The 22,906-nt window shown below is 46.7% G+C and overlaps 1 protein-coding gene across 1 annotated transcript; it reads right to left on the bottom strand.

Moving 5' to 3' along the window:
• Positions 1-193: 193 nt before the first annotated feature.
• LOC119397940 (glutamate receptor ionotropic, kainate 3) lies at positions 194-21,456 on the bottom strand. The gene is made up of 4 exons (XM_037665242.2): positions 21,258-21,456; positions 13,778-14,004; positions 1,951-2,264; positions 194-645 (listed from the first exon to the last, which is right to left on the bottom strand). The coding sequence occupies exons 2-4, from the start codon at positions 13,944-13,946 to the stop codon at positions 496-498; spliced, it is 633 nt and encodes a 210-aa protein (XP_037521170.1). The 5' UTR covers positions 13,947-14,004; positions 21,258-21,456; the 3' UTR covers positions 194-495.
• Positions 21,457-22,906: the final 1,450 nt, after the last annotated feature.

The following is a 22,906-nucleotide window of genomic DNA, read 5'->3' as shown; positions in this document are numbered from 1 at the left end:
ATGTGATTTCGATTTCAGTTTATGTGCAATAGCATTCTTTCGCCATTCAGAGTTTGACGTACATAAATAGCACCCGCGGGCACGCACAAACTTACAAGCATCCAATCACACAAAAAAGAGAGAACACATACCGTAATCAAACCGTCCGTGCTACAGTTCTTCTTCAATCATCCTAACCCGTGAATTACCCAAAAAATAAAAAAAAAGACAGGCCATTCCTCTTGGCGCACCAAGTGTTGTGTGCAGCAAACACTACGACGGATAAATCTGAGCATAGTTCGTCTTACAGGGAGTAAACCGGTAACACAAGCCATATTTGCAGAATAATATGCTATTCATTCAATCTCTAACACTTTCGCACATACATTCGAATAACGATACCCTTTAACAATAATGGTCGACAAAGAAGAGAGAAATATTTGTCAACAACATTCGCAAGCTATTTTTTTTTTCTTTTTTTAAACATCAGTCCGTTTGTCTTGTCTACAAGAGCTGCTACGTGAGCGTTTCGCATTTGTACGACGTCATTGGACAGCTTTCGTGATCATCTTGGAACTCCTTGGGAGGATCCAGGATGATGAGGTTTGATTCCTGTAAGGACAGGCTCGGCGGTATGCTTCGCCGTTTTTTCCTCCATCTGGGACCCTGGAACAGAGAGCAGCGCCGACGTCAACGAAGTGTCATATTCAACAAGTTGAAAAAAAAAACCAGAGCTTCGCCGCAAGGGAGAAACAACGAATGCTATAGCAACAAAGTGGAATGTTATAAGAGGTAAGGCTAGAAGCTAATTTCGTTAGGATCCAGCCTGGCGTGCCTCTGTAAAACGTTGGCTTAACGGTATGCGGCCGCTCCAGTGAGCGAAGAGGTTTTCGTGCTGTCTGTTGCTTCAACGAGAAGTAAGCGGCGAGACCAGAGCGCCTGCAAAGGTATGAGCCGTCTGCTGATCTCTGTAGAGACAGCGTGCGCGACCTCGCCCTTTTGATCAAACTCGAGCGACGCAGCACCCCCTTCCCCTCTCCTCCCTGTTGTGAGGAGGGTGTGCTGCGTCTTCCTGGGGTTCTTTAACGTACATCTAAATCTCAGTACACGGGTCTCAAGCATTTCTGCCTCCATTGAAAATGCGACCGCCGCGGCCACGATTCGATCCCGCGACATTCGGGTCAGCAGTCGAGCACCATAACCATGTACTGGACCACTGTGGCGGGTTGCGAACGTCAACACAGTGCATGGCTACAGTATGCGTAATTATACTACGTTCCTTGGTCTCTTAATACTCGTATACAGGGTGTTCAAAATTAAGCTTTATGGTTTTCTTAAAATTCAGCACTTGGAGGTACCTGAAAACCACCTTGGCAGATAAGTTTTTTTATCCAGGGGGACACAAAGTGAGACAATAATTATCGCTGTCAGCCGCCCAGTCACCTAAGATTAACTAAGTCGGGGCAGTTACGTGCAGCGTTTAATCAGACAACGGGTCGAAGGCACAGCCAAACATGATAACGGTTACCCTTTCTTACCGGCTGGCGATAGCAAGCAATGACTGCTCGTCACATCGGGGAGGAGCTTTGCGCCAGTGCTCACTGTCTTGCATGCATAATCATGCAAACCGCAATGAAACTTTGCAGCTGGATGTCTCGAGGCGCAGACATGCTGCAAGAATTCCCCCAAGTGTAACTGTGTAGAAACGCGACTGCCTCCAACTTTTCAATACAAACATGCCCCCTTGCTGCATTCATTAAAAAGTTTATTATTCAATCTTAGTTAATTCGGCGGCTGACAGCGATATTGTTGACTCGCTTTGTATCCCCCTGGTCCCATAACTCATCTGCAAAGGTGGTTTTCACGTTCTTCCCAGTTCTGAATTTTAACAAACCCATAAAGCTTAACTTTGAACACCCGCTAATTAAAACGCTACAACGGAATCGGTCGCAAACCAATGTGCCAGCCAACCTGGTTTCTCCTCTTCGAGGAACACCGAAACCTCCAGAGGCACTCGGCGACCACCACCAGCAGTGAGACGAGGCAACCAATGCCCAGGACTAACAGGAGGCCACGGATGCCCATGGTGTCCTTGCTGCCACTTCCGCTTCCGCTTGCAGTTCCGGCCGCTGAGCTGCTGCCGTCTACGGTGGGGTTGCAACGACGGTCGGCACCGGGGTCGACGTCGTGCATCGACGACCACCACCGCTGACGCAAGGCACGCAGTGTGCCGTTCTCCTGAAGCTGTAGGATTTTGTTGGTGAATAGATGCCTTAGCGGGGAGCCTGCCAGGAGAAGAACGACAGAACAAAGAAGAAGATGTCTGCGTTAGCTGCTTTTTCGTTGAAATGACGACGATTTTATTGCTTTATTCGCCCGCTAGCAAGAAAAAAAAGTAGGACTAAAGGCAGGTAGTCACACTAGGGGTGCCAAGCCTGAAGGAAGTGCGGAGCTGGGCAGCCTTCTTTGTTTCTCTTCGTCTTCTTTCTTTCTTTCCTCATGTCTTTCCTTTTCCCCTCCTTTTTCGTTTTTTGGCGTTTTTCCCTCTCCTTACTTCTATTTATTTCTATTTTTCTTCCTATTTGCTCCCTTTCTTTCTCTATCTTTCTATCTCTCGCTTGCGTCCTCTTTTTTTTTTTTGCTATTCTTACACATTTTTTTGCCTGCGTTACGCCAAGCGACGGCAGCATACGATAGCATATGACAGCCCAGGCCCCTAAAGGCCTCCGCACTTAATATTGTGATCAAGGTGCTCGAAGAACAGGAGGAAGAAGACTTCTCCTTGGCGCGAGCGCGCGCTCAAAGTATGCTACAGATGGCTATGCTATACGTGGTTTTGCCCGCGTTATGCCAAGCGATGACAGCATACGACAGCATATCACACGGCCTACGACAGCCGGGCCCCTAAAGTGCTCCGCACTTAAAAGGCTTCGCAGAACCAATTCAGCTTGTTTCCTATGTACGTGCGAGGCCCTCGCATGAACGACTACATTGAGAGTGAATGAACACAATTTTGCCGTTATAGAAACATTATGTTCTGTTAACGAGTTCATTTCAAAAGGATAAGAATGTGCAGCGTTGTATGATTACTGTGCACTAACACCTGACCGAAGCTACAAAAGTAAGCTGAAGACAGTTTCTTTCGGTTGAGGCGACGAGTTGCACTAACAGCAAAAGACAATTTATTAGCAACCCGTGCCTTGCCTCCTGTATATGACAACGAGCACACCGAGGGATTTGGGAAGAATAAACCTAAACGTCGATACCATAACTGCCCGCACAGTAGTTCACACTGTATAGAAAGGTAACGATTTGGAAAAAAAAAAACAGACAATAATGACGCCAGCAAGCGCAAATAAGAGCATACTTCCACGAAATGCAGGAACGTTTCAGGGCGATTTGATGTGACGTGCATTGGTGTGAAGAAGCATGCAGCCTTAAATATGTAGACGTCACACGCTGCGCAAAGGGTGGGCAGTATTCTGGTCATTATCTCCAGTAATTTAGAAAGCGATATATCTGCGTAACAACGGTGACCAATTTTTGTATCTTAACTTGTATCAATAAACTGAAACCGAAACACTTCAACAGGGCCGGTCGAGTTACACGCCTCAGGGGTCATTAATAAATTATCCATCAGACATTTTTCAACACTTATGACACCAATTTTTTCTTGCTCGAAGTATAAATTAAGCTGTCTAACCGAAAATTGGTAAAGTAGTACTCGAAGGTTCCCATTCATGAAAAGTACTCTACTGACAACTCCTTGTTATATTGTACGCTGTCCCATTTGAGTTCAGATTTGCGTGACATAAATTTCTTGCTTCTAAAGGAAAAAAGTAATAACTCAAGATATTACCCAAACGACATTATTACAGTAAGAAGCTATAAGGTCCGACATGTAACAAGACAAGTTTTGGCAGAGTCATTAAAATTTCGCTGGAATGCGGGACACACAGCACCAAGTGCACGGCTATCACCTATATTTTTTGGAAAGAGCTACCAACTGCGTAGCGACGAGTCGATAGTTCTGGGAAGTCAGCATGTTCGCCGTTTGGAATGTGTCCGCAAATTCCTTCCGACTTATATTTCTTTCGTACAGGAATAAAACGAAGTGCCATTTGTGCAATGTAACTTTCGTGAAAACTTCTCGCGAGCGTTCACGATAGATGTATTTTCAATTTTACGCTTACTTTGCGCGAAACCAGATCGGCTGCGTGCACGGAAACGCTGCTCACGTGCGATATATACAAGCGGTTGCATCACACAAAGTATGTACGTTTTGAAGCTTCGTAGACGTACAAACGTGCCACGTAATAAAAGCGGCTAAGAGAGCTGTGGAGGCTGCTTCGCCTCTCTTAAGCACAATGCTATGATAGCCATACTTAAGTAAATATCCAATAGGCGTAGCATTAGAACATTCGCAGAGTTTTTCCTTGCACCGTTTCGTTTCTTGAAGTAGGCATGAAATGCGGATGTAGCTAAGTATTACCTAGAGTGTTCGTCTTAAAAACGACTTCGTGCGCGAAAAAAACAAAACAAAAAAACTAAGACTTTTATATTACGCTGTATAAAACTATGCGAGGAACTCGTCAGTGTATACGGTTCGATGCCAGCCCGCACGAACTGCAATTTTCATAGCCCACGCCTTGTTGTTCTTCCAATATTTTCCAAACGCTCGTTTCGTGCGCCCCGAGAAGCTTCCAGCCATTTTCTCGCCTATCCCGGGTCGGTATTTCAGAGCGGAGTGGAATATACGCCATGCAAAGAGGATGGGATAACGACCTCGTATTTTAGAGTCGTCTTCACTGCAGATGCGCAGCACAATGGGGTATCCGTGAAGAAAACGTTTATGACCGCAATTCGCCACACGCCATGGAACGCTCGCTCGCGCGGACTGCTTTCGGCGCCTTCGGGAGTATCTGGGCTTCGCTTCTACTGGGATCCCGCGAGAGGGCATTATTACGCAATATCCAGACGTGTAGGCGAAGCATCCCGTTCGCAAAACTCTATTTAACGGAGCCGTACAGGGCGAGCAGGGTCAATGACCCCGTCCATGGACGAGTTCTGAGCTTAAGTGCGCCTGTCAGCTCGGTCTATTTTTCTATAAGTTACAACGCTTCCTGATGGCCTAGACACAAAGAAAAAACAAGAAACGAAAGGAAAGACACAGTATCGTGGCTCATACTTTGGTGCCATTGATTGAGCTCAGCACGAAGGTGGTCATTCGACCGCATTGAACTGGGGTGGCGAGGCAGTTTCATTCCAAGTGGGCTCGAACAGGAATAGGCTCTCGCTGCAGCACAATTACGGCGTGAGTCAGAGAATTCATTGCCTACACGCTATCTACTACGGTCGTTTCTTTGTCTCTTTTTCTTTTTCTTCCATGGTATTTATTGCGAACGTACACTGGTCGTACGCGCACTGCGAACGAAGCAGCAAAAGCTGCGTCTGCAAATATGAAACAAACAGTAAACGGGAAAAGTTGCGATGTAGATGGTTCTCTAAAAATTGGGTATTAAACTGATATCTGCGGATAGCGATGTGGTTGGAACTCTGGCCACTAAAAGTCCATTTGGCGTAAACCGGCGAGTGTTCCGCACTCGCCGCCATGACTACGATCGGCGCTGACTAACACTCCCAGGTTAAAACGCACAGATATACCCAATAAAGTGGACGGGTGGATGACCGCCGCTGTAACCCATTTGATAGAGCATCGGACGCGTAATTCGAAGGTTGCAGGTTCGGTCCCTGCCGGCGGCAAGTTATCTTTTCGTCCACTTCACTTTCTTCACATTTACGTCACAATTAGGTACTACAAACAACATCCTCTCTACCTTCCTTAGCATTTCTTTCTCTCTCTCTCTCTCGCTCTGTCTCTGTGTGTGTGTGTGTGTATGTGTATGTGTGTGTGTGTGCGTGTGTGTGTGCGTGTGTGCGCGCGCTTGCCTCCCTCCCTCCCTCCCTATCCCATTCCTCTCTTTCTTACTTTTCTGTCTCCCTTTACCCCTTCCCCATTGCAGGGTAGCAAACCAGATATTTGTTTTCTGGTTAACCTACTTCCCTTTCCAAATTACACTTTCTCTCTCTCTCTTTCATTATTATTGCATCTAACAAAGAAAAAGGAAGCCCTTAAAATTCCCCTTGTACGAAACGCGACCGAAGATACAGCTGGTTCCCCATTCTTTCTGAACGTGCGACTTTTCCGTAGAGTGCGTATCCCCATTAGGAAGACCGCATGACGGCACAACATCAGTGTGCAAGTCAAAGAAATTAGGGCTAGCTGTTTGACAATCAGAGAGAGAGAAAGAAACGAAGAAGCAGCGAGGATAACCAAGAACATGCCCGTTGACTACCCTCACTTGTGCAGGGTCAGAGCGGAAATAAAAAACACAGAGGATCCCTTACGCACACGCCAAAGACGTCTGCTTTTTCTTCTCAGCCAATGTACTTAAACCTCCCCCCACCCAGCACACCCCAACCCCGGAAACGTCCTGCAACCAATGTGGTTTCGCACTATACCTCCAGTATCGAGCTCATCGCCAGAATGCTGCACTTCACCTGGTTTTGCGCTGCCCCCCGCATCGGCCCACTTTTGACAACGCGATAGTTTAGCATGATCAAGCCGTAACGTTTGTGCACGTGATTTTTTGCCATCGTTTGTGCCAGCGCCGACGCGGACGGTCACTTTTCGTGTTCGATGAGACAGATAAGATTTCGCCTTAATAAAATACGCAAGGTAAAAGGCAATGTAAAAAGCATACCAAAGGCGCAGTCAATGGAAGAAGAAATATTTCGCGTCGGAACCGTGAAGGCTCGAACATCGGCAGCGCACACAATATCAAACATTAACCTAAAGCGCGGTTAAACCGCGTATTTGCTTTGAGGCGTTTAAACATTACAATCCGTCAAATAAAACTGCCATTATGCGGGCTTTTTTTTGCGTTAGCTAGCAATCTGTAATTTTTGTTTCCAAGCATCCGGAAGCATTTCGGGATTTTGGTCTTCAGGCCTTTTGTCTACCACCATATTTACGAGCTGTTGGCGTAATTACTTATATAATACTTAAGTAATTAATCTGAATTGTATTTACGGTTAAGACACAGTGACTGGTTATTGAGGTATGTGGAATCGTTCAATGCTTCAGCAGGCTCACTACCAAGACACTACCATTGTTAGTGTAATTGATGGAGGTACATACTGCTATTGATCAAGGTCGCCAGCACCCTCCCCAGAACAAGTTATGGCTAATGGCGCCACCGGTAGCCTCGCCGGACTAATGCGCACCAGATTGAATTACTAGCCATTGACTACGGATCTCGCCGGGAAAATGGACTGCTTGTAGACAGTGCTATCAGGTCTGGGCAAGACGGGGCACCATAAATAATTTGCTCGGTATACGGTAATGGTATTGAACAACTTGGTTTCGCTGTTAACGCGATCCACAGTATCACCAGCCCTGCGCAACTTTATTCTTGCCCTGAACGTGTAGCAAGTGAAGCATCCCATCAGAAGAGAATCGTTCCAATCTCGCTTCTTCCTGTGCTTGAGACTCGCTTTCTGCTTCTACGCCGTGATATACGCGTTCCGAGGCAGTTCATCCATTAAAAACTTTCCCGTTCGAAGCGCCTGCTTTAGTCAGAAACTTTCGAAACAGAAACCGCTCGGTGCTCCTTTTTTTTATTCTTCGTCCAGGGAAAGAAACTGAAACGGCCCCGAGGTACGGTTGCTATAGAAAGTAAACTTACAAGAGAATATCTTCATTAAAGAAGGTTTTGCAATCACCCAGGCTCAACCTCATTTACGAAGGGAAACATTTGGCGAAGAGAGCTCATCCGTCATTTTTTGTAGTTACTAGTTCTTTATGTGCAGTGAAAGCTCGTCTCACTTTACGTATGTGCAACGTAAGAATGTGAAAATAAATGAAAAGAAAGACACCGCTACCCCAAGAGGAGCTCGCCACTTCAGTATTCTTCTTTCGGGTATTTAATGCTTTTTCCGGCTGCAGAGAAGGCGTATATATGTAACGCTTATGCAGTGGACGTCAAAACATCGCCAGCCTCCATGTTTCAGGCCCAACGGCAACAAGCTTTTCGCAAATTGAGCATTTTCTAACGACCCGTGTTCCGTATAAACTGTTGCTGTTGATGCTATGGCTATCAAAAGTTTTGAGACAGCAGGTGCCATTGTAAATGGTTGAAATGTAGTATTTTAAATATTTAAAGTATGTTTACATGCAAGAGCACTACTTCGCGGCCGCATACTTGCAAAAAAAAAAAAACATGGTTGATCCCTCTCTCATAGGAATCGGTATAACACAAAAGTAAAACGTGTCTTCACAGACGTAGTTGAGCGTTTGTTGTGCATTGTTTCGCCCCGAGGGTGAAGGAATGAATGCTATAGCAACAAGTTGTAATGTCACGAGAAGAACGGCAAGCAGCTCGAAATTTGCAACGCGCTGCTCAAGCAGAAAGGACTCATGGAACGAACATACACTGGATGAGCGCGAACTAACAACTGTCACAGCTCGACAGTTAAATAGCGCTGGTCAAATACAGAGGAGGACGCACGAAACGAACGCACAAGTACACACAGGATGAGCGCTAACTGTCACAGTTGTAACTTGTTTGTTTGTGAGCAGCGCGCTCCTTTCGCAAAAGCGGCCGCTGTAATGAGCGAAGTGACCTTCGTATACTTCAACGCAAACTTGCAGTGAGAGCGCAAGGCGTACAAGATAAGCGCGCGCGCACGAGCGACCACGCCCTGTAGAGGCGCAAGCTCATCTCAACGCGTGGGGCGACTACCTTTAAAGCGCGCCCTTCTAGAATCACTGGAAAATCGGAGTACCGCAAAGATAGGCTGCACGCGGGCGACATTGGGTGGCGGCGGCCATGTCCCTTCCAGACCGTCCGGCGCGTTGCTAGCGTGTGTTGAGAAGTGACCGATCTTTTAGCCTCAGTGCCGTGTTACGCTCGGCAGAACGGCATTACGTGTGAGTGTTTCTTCAAGAAGATATTAGAAGTGTTTTCGAATCATCGACAGGTATGGATCGACTGCGCGGTTAGCGGTGTAACTAATGAAACGTACGGCGAATGTTGCCATGTGTTCGCGAACTTTCTTCATGGCTTCATCGGTCTCGTTTTGTGTCGCGCCCGGGCGTGTTCGCTAGGTGCGGATCTGTAATCATAGTTGCATTAGCGCAGTGACATCGTGCGATATGCCATTTACTTCGACATTTGGTGAACCTTGGCCGTTTGCGCTTGCTTTGCAGTCGGCGTTCAGGTTCACTGCACTTGAGAACGTTATCGAACATCGAGAACATTCAACATTGCGTCCTTCGACTGATTGCTGACGCACAGCTTGCTTGCGCACCGTGCTTGCTGTTCAACTGGTTGACATGTGTAATAGAAGTTGTGTGTGTACGGCAATTGGAAGTTGTGCGCGACGTCTTGATTCGGAACGCCAGCAGCCGAACGCACGGGCGAATCGGCGTGCGGTAGGTAAGGTGCATCTTATCTTACGATACGTAGAAAATAGCCTATCAAAAATTATTGACATTACTACTTAATTGTTTCATTTCCTATTTCTTGTCCCCTTAATATTCCCAACGTTGCAATGAATTTGCAAATATTTTGCTGCGTTCTGACAAACAGTTCTTTTTTTGGCGTTGCCAGCGCGTAAACAGCTGGCGTTCGGTTTCCGCACTGCTGCACCTTTTTTTTTTCATAATGCACTCTTATTAAAACTTCCTCGGCACGGTCCTTTATGTTCTTTTGATCAGAAATAGCACATTCGGGAACTTTTAAAGCGCATGCTACTGCAAGACAGTATGTATATAGACCTAGGGCTCGCACAAAATTGACTCCCTCAATGCGTGGGATCTGCTTTTTCTCTTTTATGTTTTTGCTGTGACCATTTCTCACCAACTATACAGTATTTTAAGGGTATGCTCGGTGTCATGTAGCATTAGCAGCATTTTTTTGCAACAAATGTAAAAATACGCTTGATAACATAGCCTTATACCAAGTTTATCAACAGAGTCCCACGCTTCTGTTTTGTGCAATGCCAAAGATCATGCCACAATTGCCTTCAAGGTATACCAGTGAACAGTTATTATTTTAATAAATCTTCGATTTCGCTCTCGTGCGTGACACGCTTATAACTCGGATAGCATGCGTAATCTGTTCGTACTTTTACATTTGTTGCAAAAAAAAATGCTGCTAATGCTACATGGCACCGAGCATACCCTTAAAATACTGTATAGTTGGTGAGAAATGGTCACAGCAAAAAAAAAAAAAAAGAGAAAAAGCAGATCGAGATATAAACAGCCGAGCAAATAGAAAGGTATGTGGTTTTCAATATCCGTGACCATAGCGAACCGAAAAGGTGAAGTTCCAGCAAAGTTAGTGTAGTTCACTGCAGGAAGGAGTGTTATTCGAGGGGGGCGAATTCGTTCAGGGCTACTATGCAGCCACGTAGAATGGCGCTCTTTGACATTAATTTTTCCCACACGGCAAACGAGATTCCCAGAGTAGCTCACCAGTAACGTTCGATTGATGGTGAGCTACTCATCTTCTGGCACCTGCATACAGTGGCGTAGCCAGGGGGTGGCACACCGGGCCCGCGCGCCTCCCCCCCCCCCCCCCCCCCCCGGCAAAAATGTCTGCTTACGCCCCTGTCTGCATGACTCGTTTAAAAAAGCGACGAAGTACTTCTGCGGACCTTGGTACTGCTAAATGTCCGGCCACGCTCTGCATTGAACGCGCCTGCACCCAAAGCGCTTGGAAGGGATATGGCGGCGAGAGGTCACGTGATGCGAGTAAGCCAATCGCGTCGGTGGAGGCGCGCGGAAAACAGATGCGATACTCTGAAATTTTTCCAGTGATTCTACGCCCTTCGAGCCCTTCCCGCCATCTCGCTAGTGATAACGAAAACACGCTGATGTACCCCAATCTCTGAGTACCGCCACCGGCAAATGGTGTCACACCGTTAGTATGACGAAGAACGTGCCGTATGTGGCAGAGTCGTTTCGCGCTGTGGATCGAGGGGTCGTAAGTTTGACTCCCCGTGATGGAACTTTTTCTTCTAGTTTTACAGCGAAAGCTGTTATGAAATCATTTCACCGGCCGTTTTTGGCGCCGTAGTTGTCCGCCGCCGCCACCGCCGCCGCCGCCGCCGGTGTCCGTAACCAGTATCGCTCGAAATAAGAAAAAAAAACGAAATAAGAAAAAATTCCAGGATGGAACGAGGTTCGAACCTGGGCCCTCTGCGTGTGAGCCCAGTATTCAACCTCTGAGCCATGCCGGTGCTTGAAACTGCTTTGCAAAAAGGTCCTATACAGGCTTCATGTCGGGAAGGAACCACATTAGCCTATGCAATATAGCGTGGTAGAAGAGTACAATAAGCACCAAGTGTCGCACAACGCGAATTGTGTAACCAGGCGTCACACAATGCGAATTGCGCAACGAGTAGGTTGTTGAATGCTTACAACCCATTACAACGGACTCTGCCATAATTCTTCATCGTCATCAGGCACGGCATCAACAAAGGGCGCATAATGCCTTACATGGGTTTAACAGGTACCAACGCTCTCCGTAGAATGACGAAAAATGGCACAGTGCCTGCTGCCCTACTTCTCAAAAATTACAATGATTTATAGCGTAGTGGGTTCCTCGCAAGTGCACTTGTATTGGTTGCCAAGGAAGCCCATAAGCGTATGATCCACTTCCTCGGGGTCTCAGTAAAGTTACAATGATTTATAGAGTAGTGGGTTCCTCGAAAGTGCACTTGTATTGGTTGCCAAGGAAGCCCATAAGCGCATGATCCATTTCCTCAGGGTCTCAGCAAAGTTCTTCGCCCCTCCCCCCGTCTCTCTCCCACGTCAACGTATGTTATACAGCATGACGGGAGAGGGAAATAGCGACAGGGCGTCACCCAATGCAAATTACATAACTGGTGGGCCGTTTAAAGCTTCCAACCCATTACAAAGGGCTGAGCCACAATTCTTCATCGTCATCAGTCGTCGCCTCAACAAAGTGCACATAATGCCTTACAGACGTGTAGCTGGTGCCTCGTTTCTCCGCAGAATGACGAATAATGGCTTAGTAGGTGCTTCCCAACTTCACAAAAATTGTGATTTATGGCGTAGTGGGTACCTTTCTGGTTTACTTGTATTGTAGCCCCAAGAGAGCTTACAAGGGGCTCTAGAAACGCCGCTCTTCCAGCTTTCGCTGTGACTGTGCTGCGGTTTCAGCGCAGGCCTGGCGTTTTTTTTCTTTGCCATATGTTAGTCTTTATTATTTACAACGTCATATACGTGATGGAAATGCGTCAGTGGAGCCGTGGTGGACACCGGCATAAACATTCGGGTTGAAAAAGTGAATAAGGAATGTAACGACGAGAAAATAAAATAAATATTTCCGTTTTTCATGCGAGAACTTCGGCATGCTACAGAGTGGTGGGCTTTGGATTAGCTTGAACCACCTGAAGTTATTTGACGTGCATTTAAAGCTAAGTATGCAAGCCAGGGGTGTGCGAATACTCAGAGCTTCATATATTCAATTTGATTCTCAAGGTACTTTCACTATTCTTAATCTTCGAGCGCCACAAAACTTCATAAGTATTGAGATCAGAAGAAACTAATATACACGTGAGCCAAATTTCGCGAAATTTGATGCACAAATACACAAGTTTCAGTTGCCACAGACGGACGGGAAGGCATTGGGTTTAACGAGAACACTAGCGAAAAATTTTATAATCTTAGCATGACCATTATAGGCTGACGCTTAAAACTTAGCACAGACTCATCAGCCTGAGAAGACCGGCACAGCGTACGGTTACAGCTTGCGTGCGCACAAATCTAATGCCAACATTGGAAAGCAGTCATTTATCCACTTCACGTAGGCGCTTCCGGGCAGCGCCATACTTACGCACCACACGGATGAATGGCGTTCGCGAAATTTGCGTGTTTACTCTCGACAACAACGTTCGACCGCATTTCCGAATCACCAGAGGCTTCATCTTTGCACCTAGCCTATGGTGATTTAGAATAGGCTGCGCGATCCGCTTATCACCCTGTCTGTTGTTCAAAAACAGACCAGCGAAATGAAAGCTTGCATTGTAATCGCGACGGCAATTATTCCGCTCCAGACAGCTCCAAAGACCAGCTCTGTGCATGTTGACAGATTTGATTCTACAAAGGCTGATTAGACTAGACAGACAATCAGTGAACATCAACTCTCGGGCGGATATAACGCCCTGCACCATGCATCCTGCCTGCTGTTGAAATGCCCAGGTTCAAAGACAACCAGTTCGTTCTGACGACGGAAACATCACGCGATACGCTGTTCGCAAAGAACACGCACCATTAGCTATATTTGCCCTCAAGTTATTCGCACAGACCTAATATGACACAGATGCTGCCCTAATATGTCTACAGTTGCCTTAGGGCGGCATTATTCTCAGCCAAGACACTGCCACTTTCGTCCAAGAAGAACGCTCTTCAAGACCATCGCTGAGGTTGTATGGCATCCGCAAACAGAAACTAATAGGTACAAGTTTTCGTCAACAAAGACTGTAATATACATTTTGCCCATATTATTGCTCACTTGAGTGCTCTTTGAACAAGGTACTCCGCGAATTAATGAACTCTAGCTTATAAGCTAATTTCGGACTGGGGCTCTGTTTTATTCTAGGCTAGTACGGCCCCCAGGTCTTGTATAACTTCTGCAATGAAGCAGTACTCGATGAGCGGCTCGCTCCGCCACCACTACGGGCCTCACTCAACGGCCATCCTCACCTTGAGGCATGGCGAAGCCGAAACCACCGGTTTCAAGACGACCTGGCAGTTGCACGAGACTGCAGTCGTGGGCCACCAGGTACTCGATGGTTTGCGAGTCCATGAGAACGGCGAAGCCCTCTTCGCGTACCTTTACCACAGCAGTAGACACCGAGTCGAAGAAAAGCATGTGGCCCGGACATTTCCATTGTTGACCAGACCCTCTGCAAATGCGGGTCAGCAGACTCCTGCGTAAACAAAGAAGGGAGAGGGTATATACAAGCGTTTAATTAGGCAAAAAGCCACCAAGTATTCCTTGCTTATTATATTTGTTCGCTTGATTTGTTCCTTTGACCAGCCTCCATTGTACCATCATTCTGCTTCTTTTTGTCGCTGTATCCTATCCTTACGATTTGTAATGGCGACCAACAATACACATTATTCTTAGGGGGAATGTGCTTCGCTTGCTCTTTCATATGTTATTAGGTTTAGCTGTTATTACGTTGTAATAGTTAACAATTTGAGTAGAATCGAAGACGTCTCATTATTTCAGAGCACGCGACTATGTCAAAGAAGGTAAAGTTGCCCAAGGAACGCTACGAGCCAGTGCGAATGAAACTCACAAATAAAAGCTGTCTAGGATGCACATGACAAACTACATCATAAAGTTCTTGCCAAACCATTACAGACAAAACACAAGACACATAGAGCAGCAACGCGAAACTGAACCAGGCTTAGCGTGCTACAAGCGTCGAAGCTGAGGACCGAAATATGTTGCTGCTTCGTAATCGCGACGACACAGAGAACGAAACTTTGAAATAGTTCGAGAGGAATGCAGCTGCTATGTGCAAAGTTATCCTCGGAATGCAGCTTGATGCAAACAATAGCGGAAACGATCGCCGTGTAAGGAAACTTTCTTCTAAAAATGAAACAAACTGGTATTCTCAAACTCGGCCACATTGAAACAAAATATACCTTACTACGTGACGGAAACTTGAAAGAAACACTCTATGGGAAGATAGAAAGTTTCGCAATGCGAACAACCTATAAACACACGTATGTGCCGCGCTCGAGGTTTCTGCAGCTCATTAAGCATCAGAAACGAGTCTTCAAGCACAGCCTTAATAAACTGTACTAAAACAACACTTTATACTGTAGTCGGTTACAAGCAAGGAGGTTTAAAAAAAAATTCTGGAGTGGAAGCTCTCGCAACGCCTTGCCAGAACAAGTGAAGCCAGCTTTTGCCCACCAAAGAACTCGGAAACATGCTCTTTTCTGGTGGTGCCTACTAAGAGATTAAATGGCTTTGATCTGTTAGTATAAATACTACGTTAATTATAAAATAAAAGATAGTTGTTGCCGACAAAAGTAACCCGTCGAGTGGAGTATTGGCGACTGATCTCCAATAAAATTTGCCATGACTTTGAGGCTTACTGATGAAAATTAGTAACACAAAGACACGCTTGGAGCAGTATCTGACCCGTAAAAGTTGCTATAATAAACTCGTCTGGCGTGCGTGGAAAACGCTCGCTTTCCTTCGCCATACGCCAATGATTTATCGTGCCCCTACTAAGATGGCGGCCGCAGCCGCCATCTTGTGGTGGGCACGGCTTCACTCTTGCGCAATAATCGCCGCTCCGGCAATTTTTTTTAACCTCCTTGGTTACAAGCTAAGAATAAAAAGTATACTATACCGCTGTCCATTTGTATTATGCGCGTCCAACTACGGCCGATCTTTACATTGACGTAACGGTTAAGACGAACCAATGAGAAATGCAACATGGCGCCCGTTCGCGACGAGAGGCGAGGTACCGCTGCACCGAGACCGAGATCCGTCATTTCGAATTTCCTGCGGTGTCTGTTTCTTCCAGAAGAAGCTTTTTCCTACTGTTATTCGCACGTACCCAGCATCGTCCTCGCCGGTCGTCATCCGATGCAGTAGAAGCTTGTGACTGTGCCGCGTTTGAAGTGCACCGAAGTGGCAGCAGCTCGGAGTGTTTTACAACGCTTTAGCGCGTTCCGTCGTTTCCGCAGCGTCGAGTTGCAACACGGCGTGTGTTCCCTCCATCGCTCGGATACATCAAGCATATCGCCTGAGGGTCACCACATCGGCGATTGTCGTCGCGTTCATTCGTGCAGTGAGGTGAAAGTGAAGTCGGAATGTGCGCGTCTGTGTCAGATTTACCGCCCGCAAACGCCATGGCATTAGCGTTGCCACATGTCCATGTGTGTTTGTGTTATTTGGAGCTCGCAACGTGGGAATATTGGTGATCTATTGATATGCGCCGTGCTGTACGTGCGCCGATATAAGCGACGTATGTGCGGACGAAGCGTGAGAGAAAGAAAGCGACCAACATAACCCGTTAGCGCAACACAATGCGAAAGTAAACAAACCAGGTGTGGAGAATATGCAGTGGTGTGTGCATTATAAGAAGATAATTGTGGTCATCTGATGCGATTGTGATTATGTGAAGTGTGCCTATTGGCGCAGTTGCGTCGTATCAACGAAATTTAGTTCCACCAGCCGAGAATGATGTGCTAGGTTCAAGTGCCCGTCGCGTAAGTATCGCGCTCGATGCACGAACGCCTTGCAATGAGAAACGCCGTGCAAGGTAATCGTTGTCTACGAACCGTGAAATGATGCGCTCTCTGTGACACGTCGATTGCATGGATCGTGATCGTAACTGAAGTGACGCCGCTAAAACTATTATTGAGTGAAAAAAAAGCGTTTGCTTTTAATGGCGTTGCATCATATTTCACGATATCATATTTGGAATCGTTGTTTTTGTCTAACGTGCGTTTTTCAGCATTTCGCGTGTATCGTGTGCATGTATTAGGGAGTGATAATTTGTTTATAATAAACTCGTGAAGCTTATAGTGCATAGACCCTTTTTTAAGCGCTTATCCCTTCTTGTGAAGCCTCACCCCCTCACTATGCTTCACGAACAAATGAGGAGGGGGGAGCCGGAGAGCTGGGGCTTGACAATGTACGAAAGGAATGTACTTACTGATTGTGTCCACCGAGATTACCTATGTGGACATCTATACGTTTTCCTTTTTTTTCTTCGAGTATGCACGTGCTTTTTCTATGTCCGAGTGTATATTTGTCATCTTTTGGCCTCCTGATTATTTCATTTCTACACTTTTTCTTATTTACTTTTTGTCGCTCTACCAGCACGGAGGACGATGCTATAAAAGCGCGTCGAAGCCTCGTAAATTTTCCCTTCATAAAGATCAGTCTCCGATCGAAACGTTGACAATTACACTGTCTTTTGAGAAGCGTGTATCCTTTTCCTATTTGTCCTACGGCAACCGATGACAGCCTCTTCACAACCTACGTTAATATATACATACCTTCGCACAGACACACACATATATAGAAGGTAGGGGCCCCTTTTTTCTAGCAAAAGTGTCCCCCCCCCCTGCTGTAATGCCCACTGGGGCGACGCAGGTATGTAATAAATAAATAATTAATTAGAAACTTGAACGTTTAAGGGCTTAAGGAGTAATGGCAGTGCCAGTGCAAGTTGTCGAAGCGAGAAACAATCCCACGTAAAGCTTTTAGTCAATGCCAATTTAGCCGCGTACATCTCCTTGGCGAGAACGTAACGGCAACGTATGCAATGTCCCCCACAGTTAAACGCCGTGTGTGCTACACGCTTTTATTTCGTTGAAACAAGACGTCAAATGAAGCCTTGACGTTTTCCTCAAGCACGATGACAAGCACAGCGACTAGAGACGCAAATGCGGTATTTACGGCAATACAAGAGTCGAAATTCACAAAGGCAGTCTCAGACTCCTTCGCCATACTTCGCTTTCAGTCACAGTTGTTATAGTTACAGCAGACAGTGAAGAAAACTGGCGGCGAAAGTTTCGCAAAAAAATTAGAAACGACCTTACTAAACGTGATTAATGTCCCTGTTTTGTTCTGTGAAACTGTGAAATAACGATTCCTTTATTTTAAGTTTTATGTTAAATGTGGCATTCCTTGTTTTAATACCGTATTAGGTGCTGCTCAGAAACATCGCCTTTGAGATATACATTACTTTTTTGTATAGACTCCGAGATGAACGCGGCGGGGGTTTGCGATTTAAACTACACATATATTGTTATGCTGACGCTGAACTCCGTGCCTTCACAATTTATTTTATCTAGCTTTGCTTTCTCTTTTCAATATCAGTACAGTATTGCAAAATAAGGTTTATATGAGGGAAAATTATTGCCATTGTTTAGGAACTACTTTGTTTGTTGCGCGGAGGCATGCAAAATATGAGCAATGCGGCCTCGTGGGCGGAGCTCATATTTCTTCTTAGGTTGTAACCGATTATAATTGAGTCGGCATTCCATATTTCGGCTGAAAAATGCAAGAAATACGCACACGGGCTGTGTGGTCTCGCCTCTGACCCTTGTTTCTTGGATTTTCGGCCTAATGTATAGACTTCCCGTATGGCGTAAACCTTTATTCGGCTTACGGAGCATCTGAAAGCCTAATAGAATCTTTTAACATGCCGCTAAAGCCTCTAGTGGCACTTCACAGTATTTGGGCGCAGTCACCAGTGGTAAACGACGCAGTGAAAAAGGCAGTGTCTAGTGAGCTTAAAATTTTGTAGCGTTAGCTACACTTGTCTAGCCGGAGCCGATTTCGCGTGGACCCTCACGAGCCGTGCTGCGCATGCGCGAGGACCAGTGATGTCACACAGCTGGCTCACAGGAGCCGGCATCTCACGCGCTCTCCGCCACCGCCGCACGCGGCTCGCCGCTGCTTGTCTGCGCGTTCGGGAGGAGTGGCGTCGAAGCCGCGGCAGACAAACTGGCGCCGGCGCGCGCGCAGACTCCGCCACCACCGCGCGCGACTCGCCGCCGCCGGTCAGCGCTTTCCAGAGGAGTGACGTCGTAGCCTTGGCAGACGTATTGGCGCTGGCACGCGCGCAGCTATTCGCCTTCGCCTTCGCTGTGCAGTCGCCGTCTAACACTGCGCTGGAACCGCTTGATAGCGCCTCTGACTGGCGTTTGCAGGTGCGTAACGCCATGGAGAAGGAGAGCGCAAATGCTGCTCGACGGCACAGAAGAGCCGAGAAGCAAATCGCATCGGATCCCGAAGTAGTTGCCTGGCAATTAGCGGTTCAGCGTACAAAAATGAACAGAAGAAGGCTAATAAACCTAGACAATCTGGAAAGCTAAGAATAATCGGCTGAACCTTTGCTAACGCTACGTATATCCTGGCATAGCCGAGCTAAGCCACTGCAAATTTTTTTTTGCTGTGGTGTTTTTACAACATATGACGACATTTAGGCATTTTTTAACTGACATTCAGATTGCTGTGCTCAAACGCGATCATCTAGGCGGCTTTATTGTTGAAATATTAGAGACATTGTACTCATCATAACAATGAGAATGTGGTGGTTCGGGCCTCACCGACGAAAGAGGTGTTTTTTCGTCCACCTTAATTTATTGAGTTTGATGTCGTAATTGCTACGGTACAATTGGCCCGTCTTAACGAAAGGCCCCTGTTAGAAAAGTCAATACTCACAGGCTCCTTGGACCACCCGGAGTTGATTCGCAAGATCTGGACTTGCGATGCACTTCAAGAATTCTGTCTTGTTGACGTGATGCTTTCTTGGGCAAACGCGCAATGTCGACCGGAACTTTCGTCGCAGTGGAACTCTATTAAGGCCTTATTGGGCTTTGTGCTAGGTAGAGACCTACTGGATAGTTGTGCTAGTGCTCCTGATACGCAACTTCCCCTTTTTGTTTGTGTGTTTGTTTGTTTTTGCACGCCTTCTCTTCTTTCCGTCTGTCTTCCTTCTTTTCTCCTCCCCTTAGTGTAGGGTAGCAAACCGGATGCTGCAATTCTGGCTGACCTCCATACCTTTCTTTCACTTTATTATCTCTCTCTCTTTCTCTCTTAAAAAACAAAAAATAACGTCCCCTATGCTTTCATTGGTTTAATTGTTGATTTCGTTTGATTGTGTATAACAAAGAAACGAGACCCTAGAAGAGAGAGACAGAGGAACCTTATGGTGTTCTTGGACGAGGGTTCCTAAAAACCCGCGAAGGGCATCCGCCCGCGAAGGGGCTCCCGATCGCCTCACAGGCTCCTTGGACCGCCCGGAGTTGATTCGCAAGATCTGGACTTGCGATGCACTTTAAGAATTCTGTCTTGTTGACGTAATGCTTTCTTGTTCAAACGCGCAAGCGGGGGCATCGCCACATTAAAGGGCCCCTCACCAGGTTTGACAATTTTGAGCTGACGAGCGCAATGCATACACTGGGCGTTCATGATCACGTCTGCCAAAATTTGCAACGCTACGCGCCGCGGAAATGGGTCAAATTTCAAGGTGAACGCTGCTTGTCCTTCCTCTCGCGGGCACGCGCTTTAGAGACTGAGGGGATGACGTACATGAGAAAATGGCCCTACGTAGATGGTAGTGCTGTGACGTCGCTCCTCTACGTAGACGACTGTGATCTGACGTTGCCAACAGTAGCACGTGACGCTGCAATAATTATTTGACACGACATGTGTATTTTGTGTAATTTCTTGCTTGAATAGATGAATAAAACTTGAGCGAAATAATGAGACACACAAAGGGAATGTGTGCGTCTTTTTCATTTTTTTCGTGAATTGCAGCGAGATGCGGGGCTAATGTGCCTCCCTTTACCATGCGTTCGTGTCCCCGCGGTTAGCACATCGAGCAGACGCCAGCCCTGGAAACGAAAGTAATGTTCTGGCGCGTTCGAGCACTCATTATGCTCATTTATTCTACCACGTCCAAGTAAACGTTAATGCGGCACTGGCTCATGATACCGCCACTCTCGTGCCCGTACAAATGTCTCAACTTTCATGGCCTTCCCGCAGAAACATACGTTACACCACAGAGAACGCCGACACAATGCTCACGGCCGGTACATAAAAAAAAAAAAGGTAGCGGCCGTGCAACGCCGCTCGCGTGCTCGGGCTGGCTCGGGCACGTCATGCGCACGTGACCATGCATGCGCATGACGTGTTCATGCGTATGTGTCAAGTGAAGAGGGCAGGGAAGGGACTTGGCTTGCGAAGGCTACGCGGGGCGAGTGGCAAGGGTTTGAAACTCGCCTCCTCGCATCATGGTTTCGCGCCGCTACAAATTATTGTTTTTCTCAGCTCGTAATGAACCGATTTGAAAATTCTTGCGGCAAACTGCTCTGCATTCGGCACACAACAAATTCCAGCGTCTAACTAAAATTTGCTCTGTGGCCTGGTGAGAGGCCCTTTAAATGAGAAAAAGTTGCTAGCTGATCGCACGCTGAGCACTTTGGCCAAATGTCTGTATACACGGCCATAGTGGCCGGCGACGGGAACGATCTAGTCTGGAGGAGTCGGAGGGCGATCTCCAGCTTCCTAGTTAGCTCTCTGTGCGGATCTGGAAAGGATTTCCTGCCTAGCCTATATCCTAGAATAATTCCCATTCTTTCATTATTTCGCAGTACCAGTGATAAATAATCGGTCTGTGTAATAACACACCTTTAAAAGCCCTCTCGTGACGCTCTTGGTGACGCAGCCATAGTTGATCTTGGACTGCTTCGAGAGGTCTCCGATGCTCTGTATGAGGGGAGCCTGCAAGTGCTGAGCGATTATCTGTGACGCAAGGCTGGCAGTGTAGGACGTGATGAGGACCAAGGCGAAGAGCCACCAGACGACAGCCATGATTCGTGTTGCGAGCGCCCTGAAATGTTCAAATAAATTGTGTTATGGCACCCTTTGTGTCACATAGCCTCTGCTAATCGAACGTGTTACCTTTTTGTATTTCATAATGCTCATAACGGGGCATCGAAAACCAAAAATAGAATTTTGAAATTAGTTGCATCTTCTGCCTAAATTAGGTAAGGCAAAAAGAGCTCGCTGACAGTCGCACTTCTATGTATATTCATCCATAAATATTTGCCACTCAGATACGTTTACCTAGTTGCGAATCGACAATAGAAGAGGAGGAGGGAACGAGAAAGTGGAAGTCTACGTGAAGAAGGGAACATTGCATTGCAGAATATCACTTGATATCTACACTTCACCTTTTGTTCTATCTTATACGAATATATTGTCACGCGCTATAGGCTCTGTAGGGACAAGAACAGCGGAACGACAAGACGCGAATGATAGACACGGTCCAACGGCTAGCGCTCCTCGACTTCGTCTTCTTCACCTTTTTGGCTGGCCACGGTATGCTGGCTCAAAACACCAGGTGGCATTATTCCCCCTCCCAACGGAACATCGACTCGATGTTGACACACAAGAGACACACCGAAGGGGCCGATAAGAAAAAAAAAACTAAACAAGAGAAAAAAAATAAAAGAAATACGTTATAACACAGAGCGAAGATGCACGCGAAAGAAAATGCGGTCTGGTGTCCGCAATAAGGGAAGAAAACGCAGTTCACAGTTCGTTGGAGAGCTAACTGACAAGATCAAAGGGAAAAGAAAGTTTGCTGCACGATGACAATAAGAATAGGAGTATCACCGCGTAAAATATGGTTTTAGGCGGACGACATGTACAACCTCTGTGCGCGGTACACGGCGTTGGGACGATACTGAGCCGCCGTCTGGGATAACTTCATAGTTGACCTCGCTCACACGCCTTAGTACTTTGTAAGGTCCGAAGTACTTGCTCAGGAGTTTCTCGCTGAGTCCTCGCCGTCTAATGGGAGTCCAAACCCAAACTTGGTCACCAGGTTCATACGTAACATGTCGATGGTGGATGTTGTACCTTCGTGCATCTGCACACTGCTGCGTTCTTATGTGCACGCGGGCCAGTTGACGCGCTTCCTCTGCGCGCTGAATGTAATCCTCGACGTCAGGAGCTAGCTGCTCGTGCTGGGAGGTGTCGTCATAAGGAATCATAGCGTCTAGCATGGATTGAACATCTCGACCATAAACGAGGCGGAATGGTGTGAATCGAGTCGTTTCCTGCGTTGCGGTGTTGTACGCAAACGTTACGTACGGTAGGATTTCGTCCCACGTTTTATGCTGCACATCCACGTACATAGAGATCATGTCCGCCAGCGTTTTGTTTAGCCTTTCTGTCAAACCGTTAGTCTGAGGGTGGTATGCCGTGGTCTTCCGGTGGTTCGTGTAACTAAGCTTGAAGATGTCGTCCAAGAGCTTTGCCGTAAACGCTGT

This window comes from Rhipicephalus sanguineus, chromosome 6, assembly GCF_013339695.2.
Source record: "Rhipicephalus sanguineus isolate Rsan-2018 chromosome 6, BIME_Rsan_1.4, whole genome shotgun sequence".
Classification (NCBI taxonomy): Eukaryota; Metazoa; Arthropoda; class Arachnida; order Ixodida; family Ixodidae; genus Rhipicephalus; species Rhipicephalus sanguineus.
This window is presented reverse-complemented; position numbering and strand designations above follow the sequence as displayed.

Coding starts and splice junctions, on each gene's coding strand:
- LOC119397940 (XM_037665242.2), bottom strand. CDS start 13,946: ATGCTTTTCTTCGACTCGGTGTCTACTGCTGTGGTAAAGGTACGCGAA. Junction 2,265..13,777: donor CGGCTTCGCCATGCCTCAAG/GTGAGGATGGCC, acceptor TTCTCCTGGCAG/GCTCCCCGCTAAGGCATCTA. Junction 646..1,950: donor CCTCGAAGAGGAGAAACCAG/GTTGGCTGGCAC, acceptor TCTCTGTTCCAG/GGTCCCAGATGGAGGAAAAA.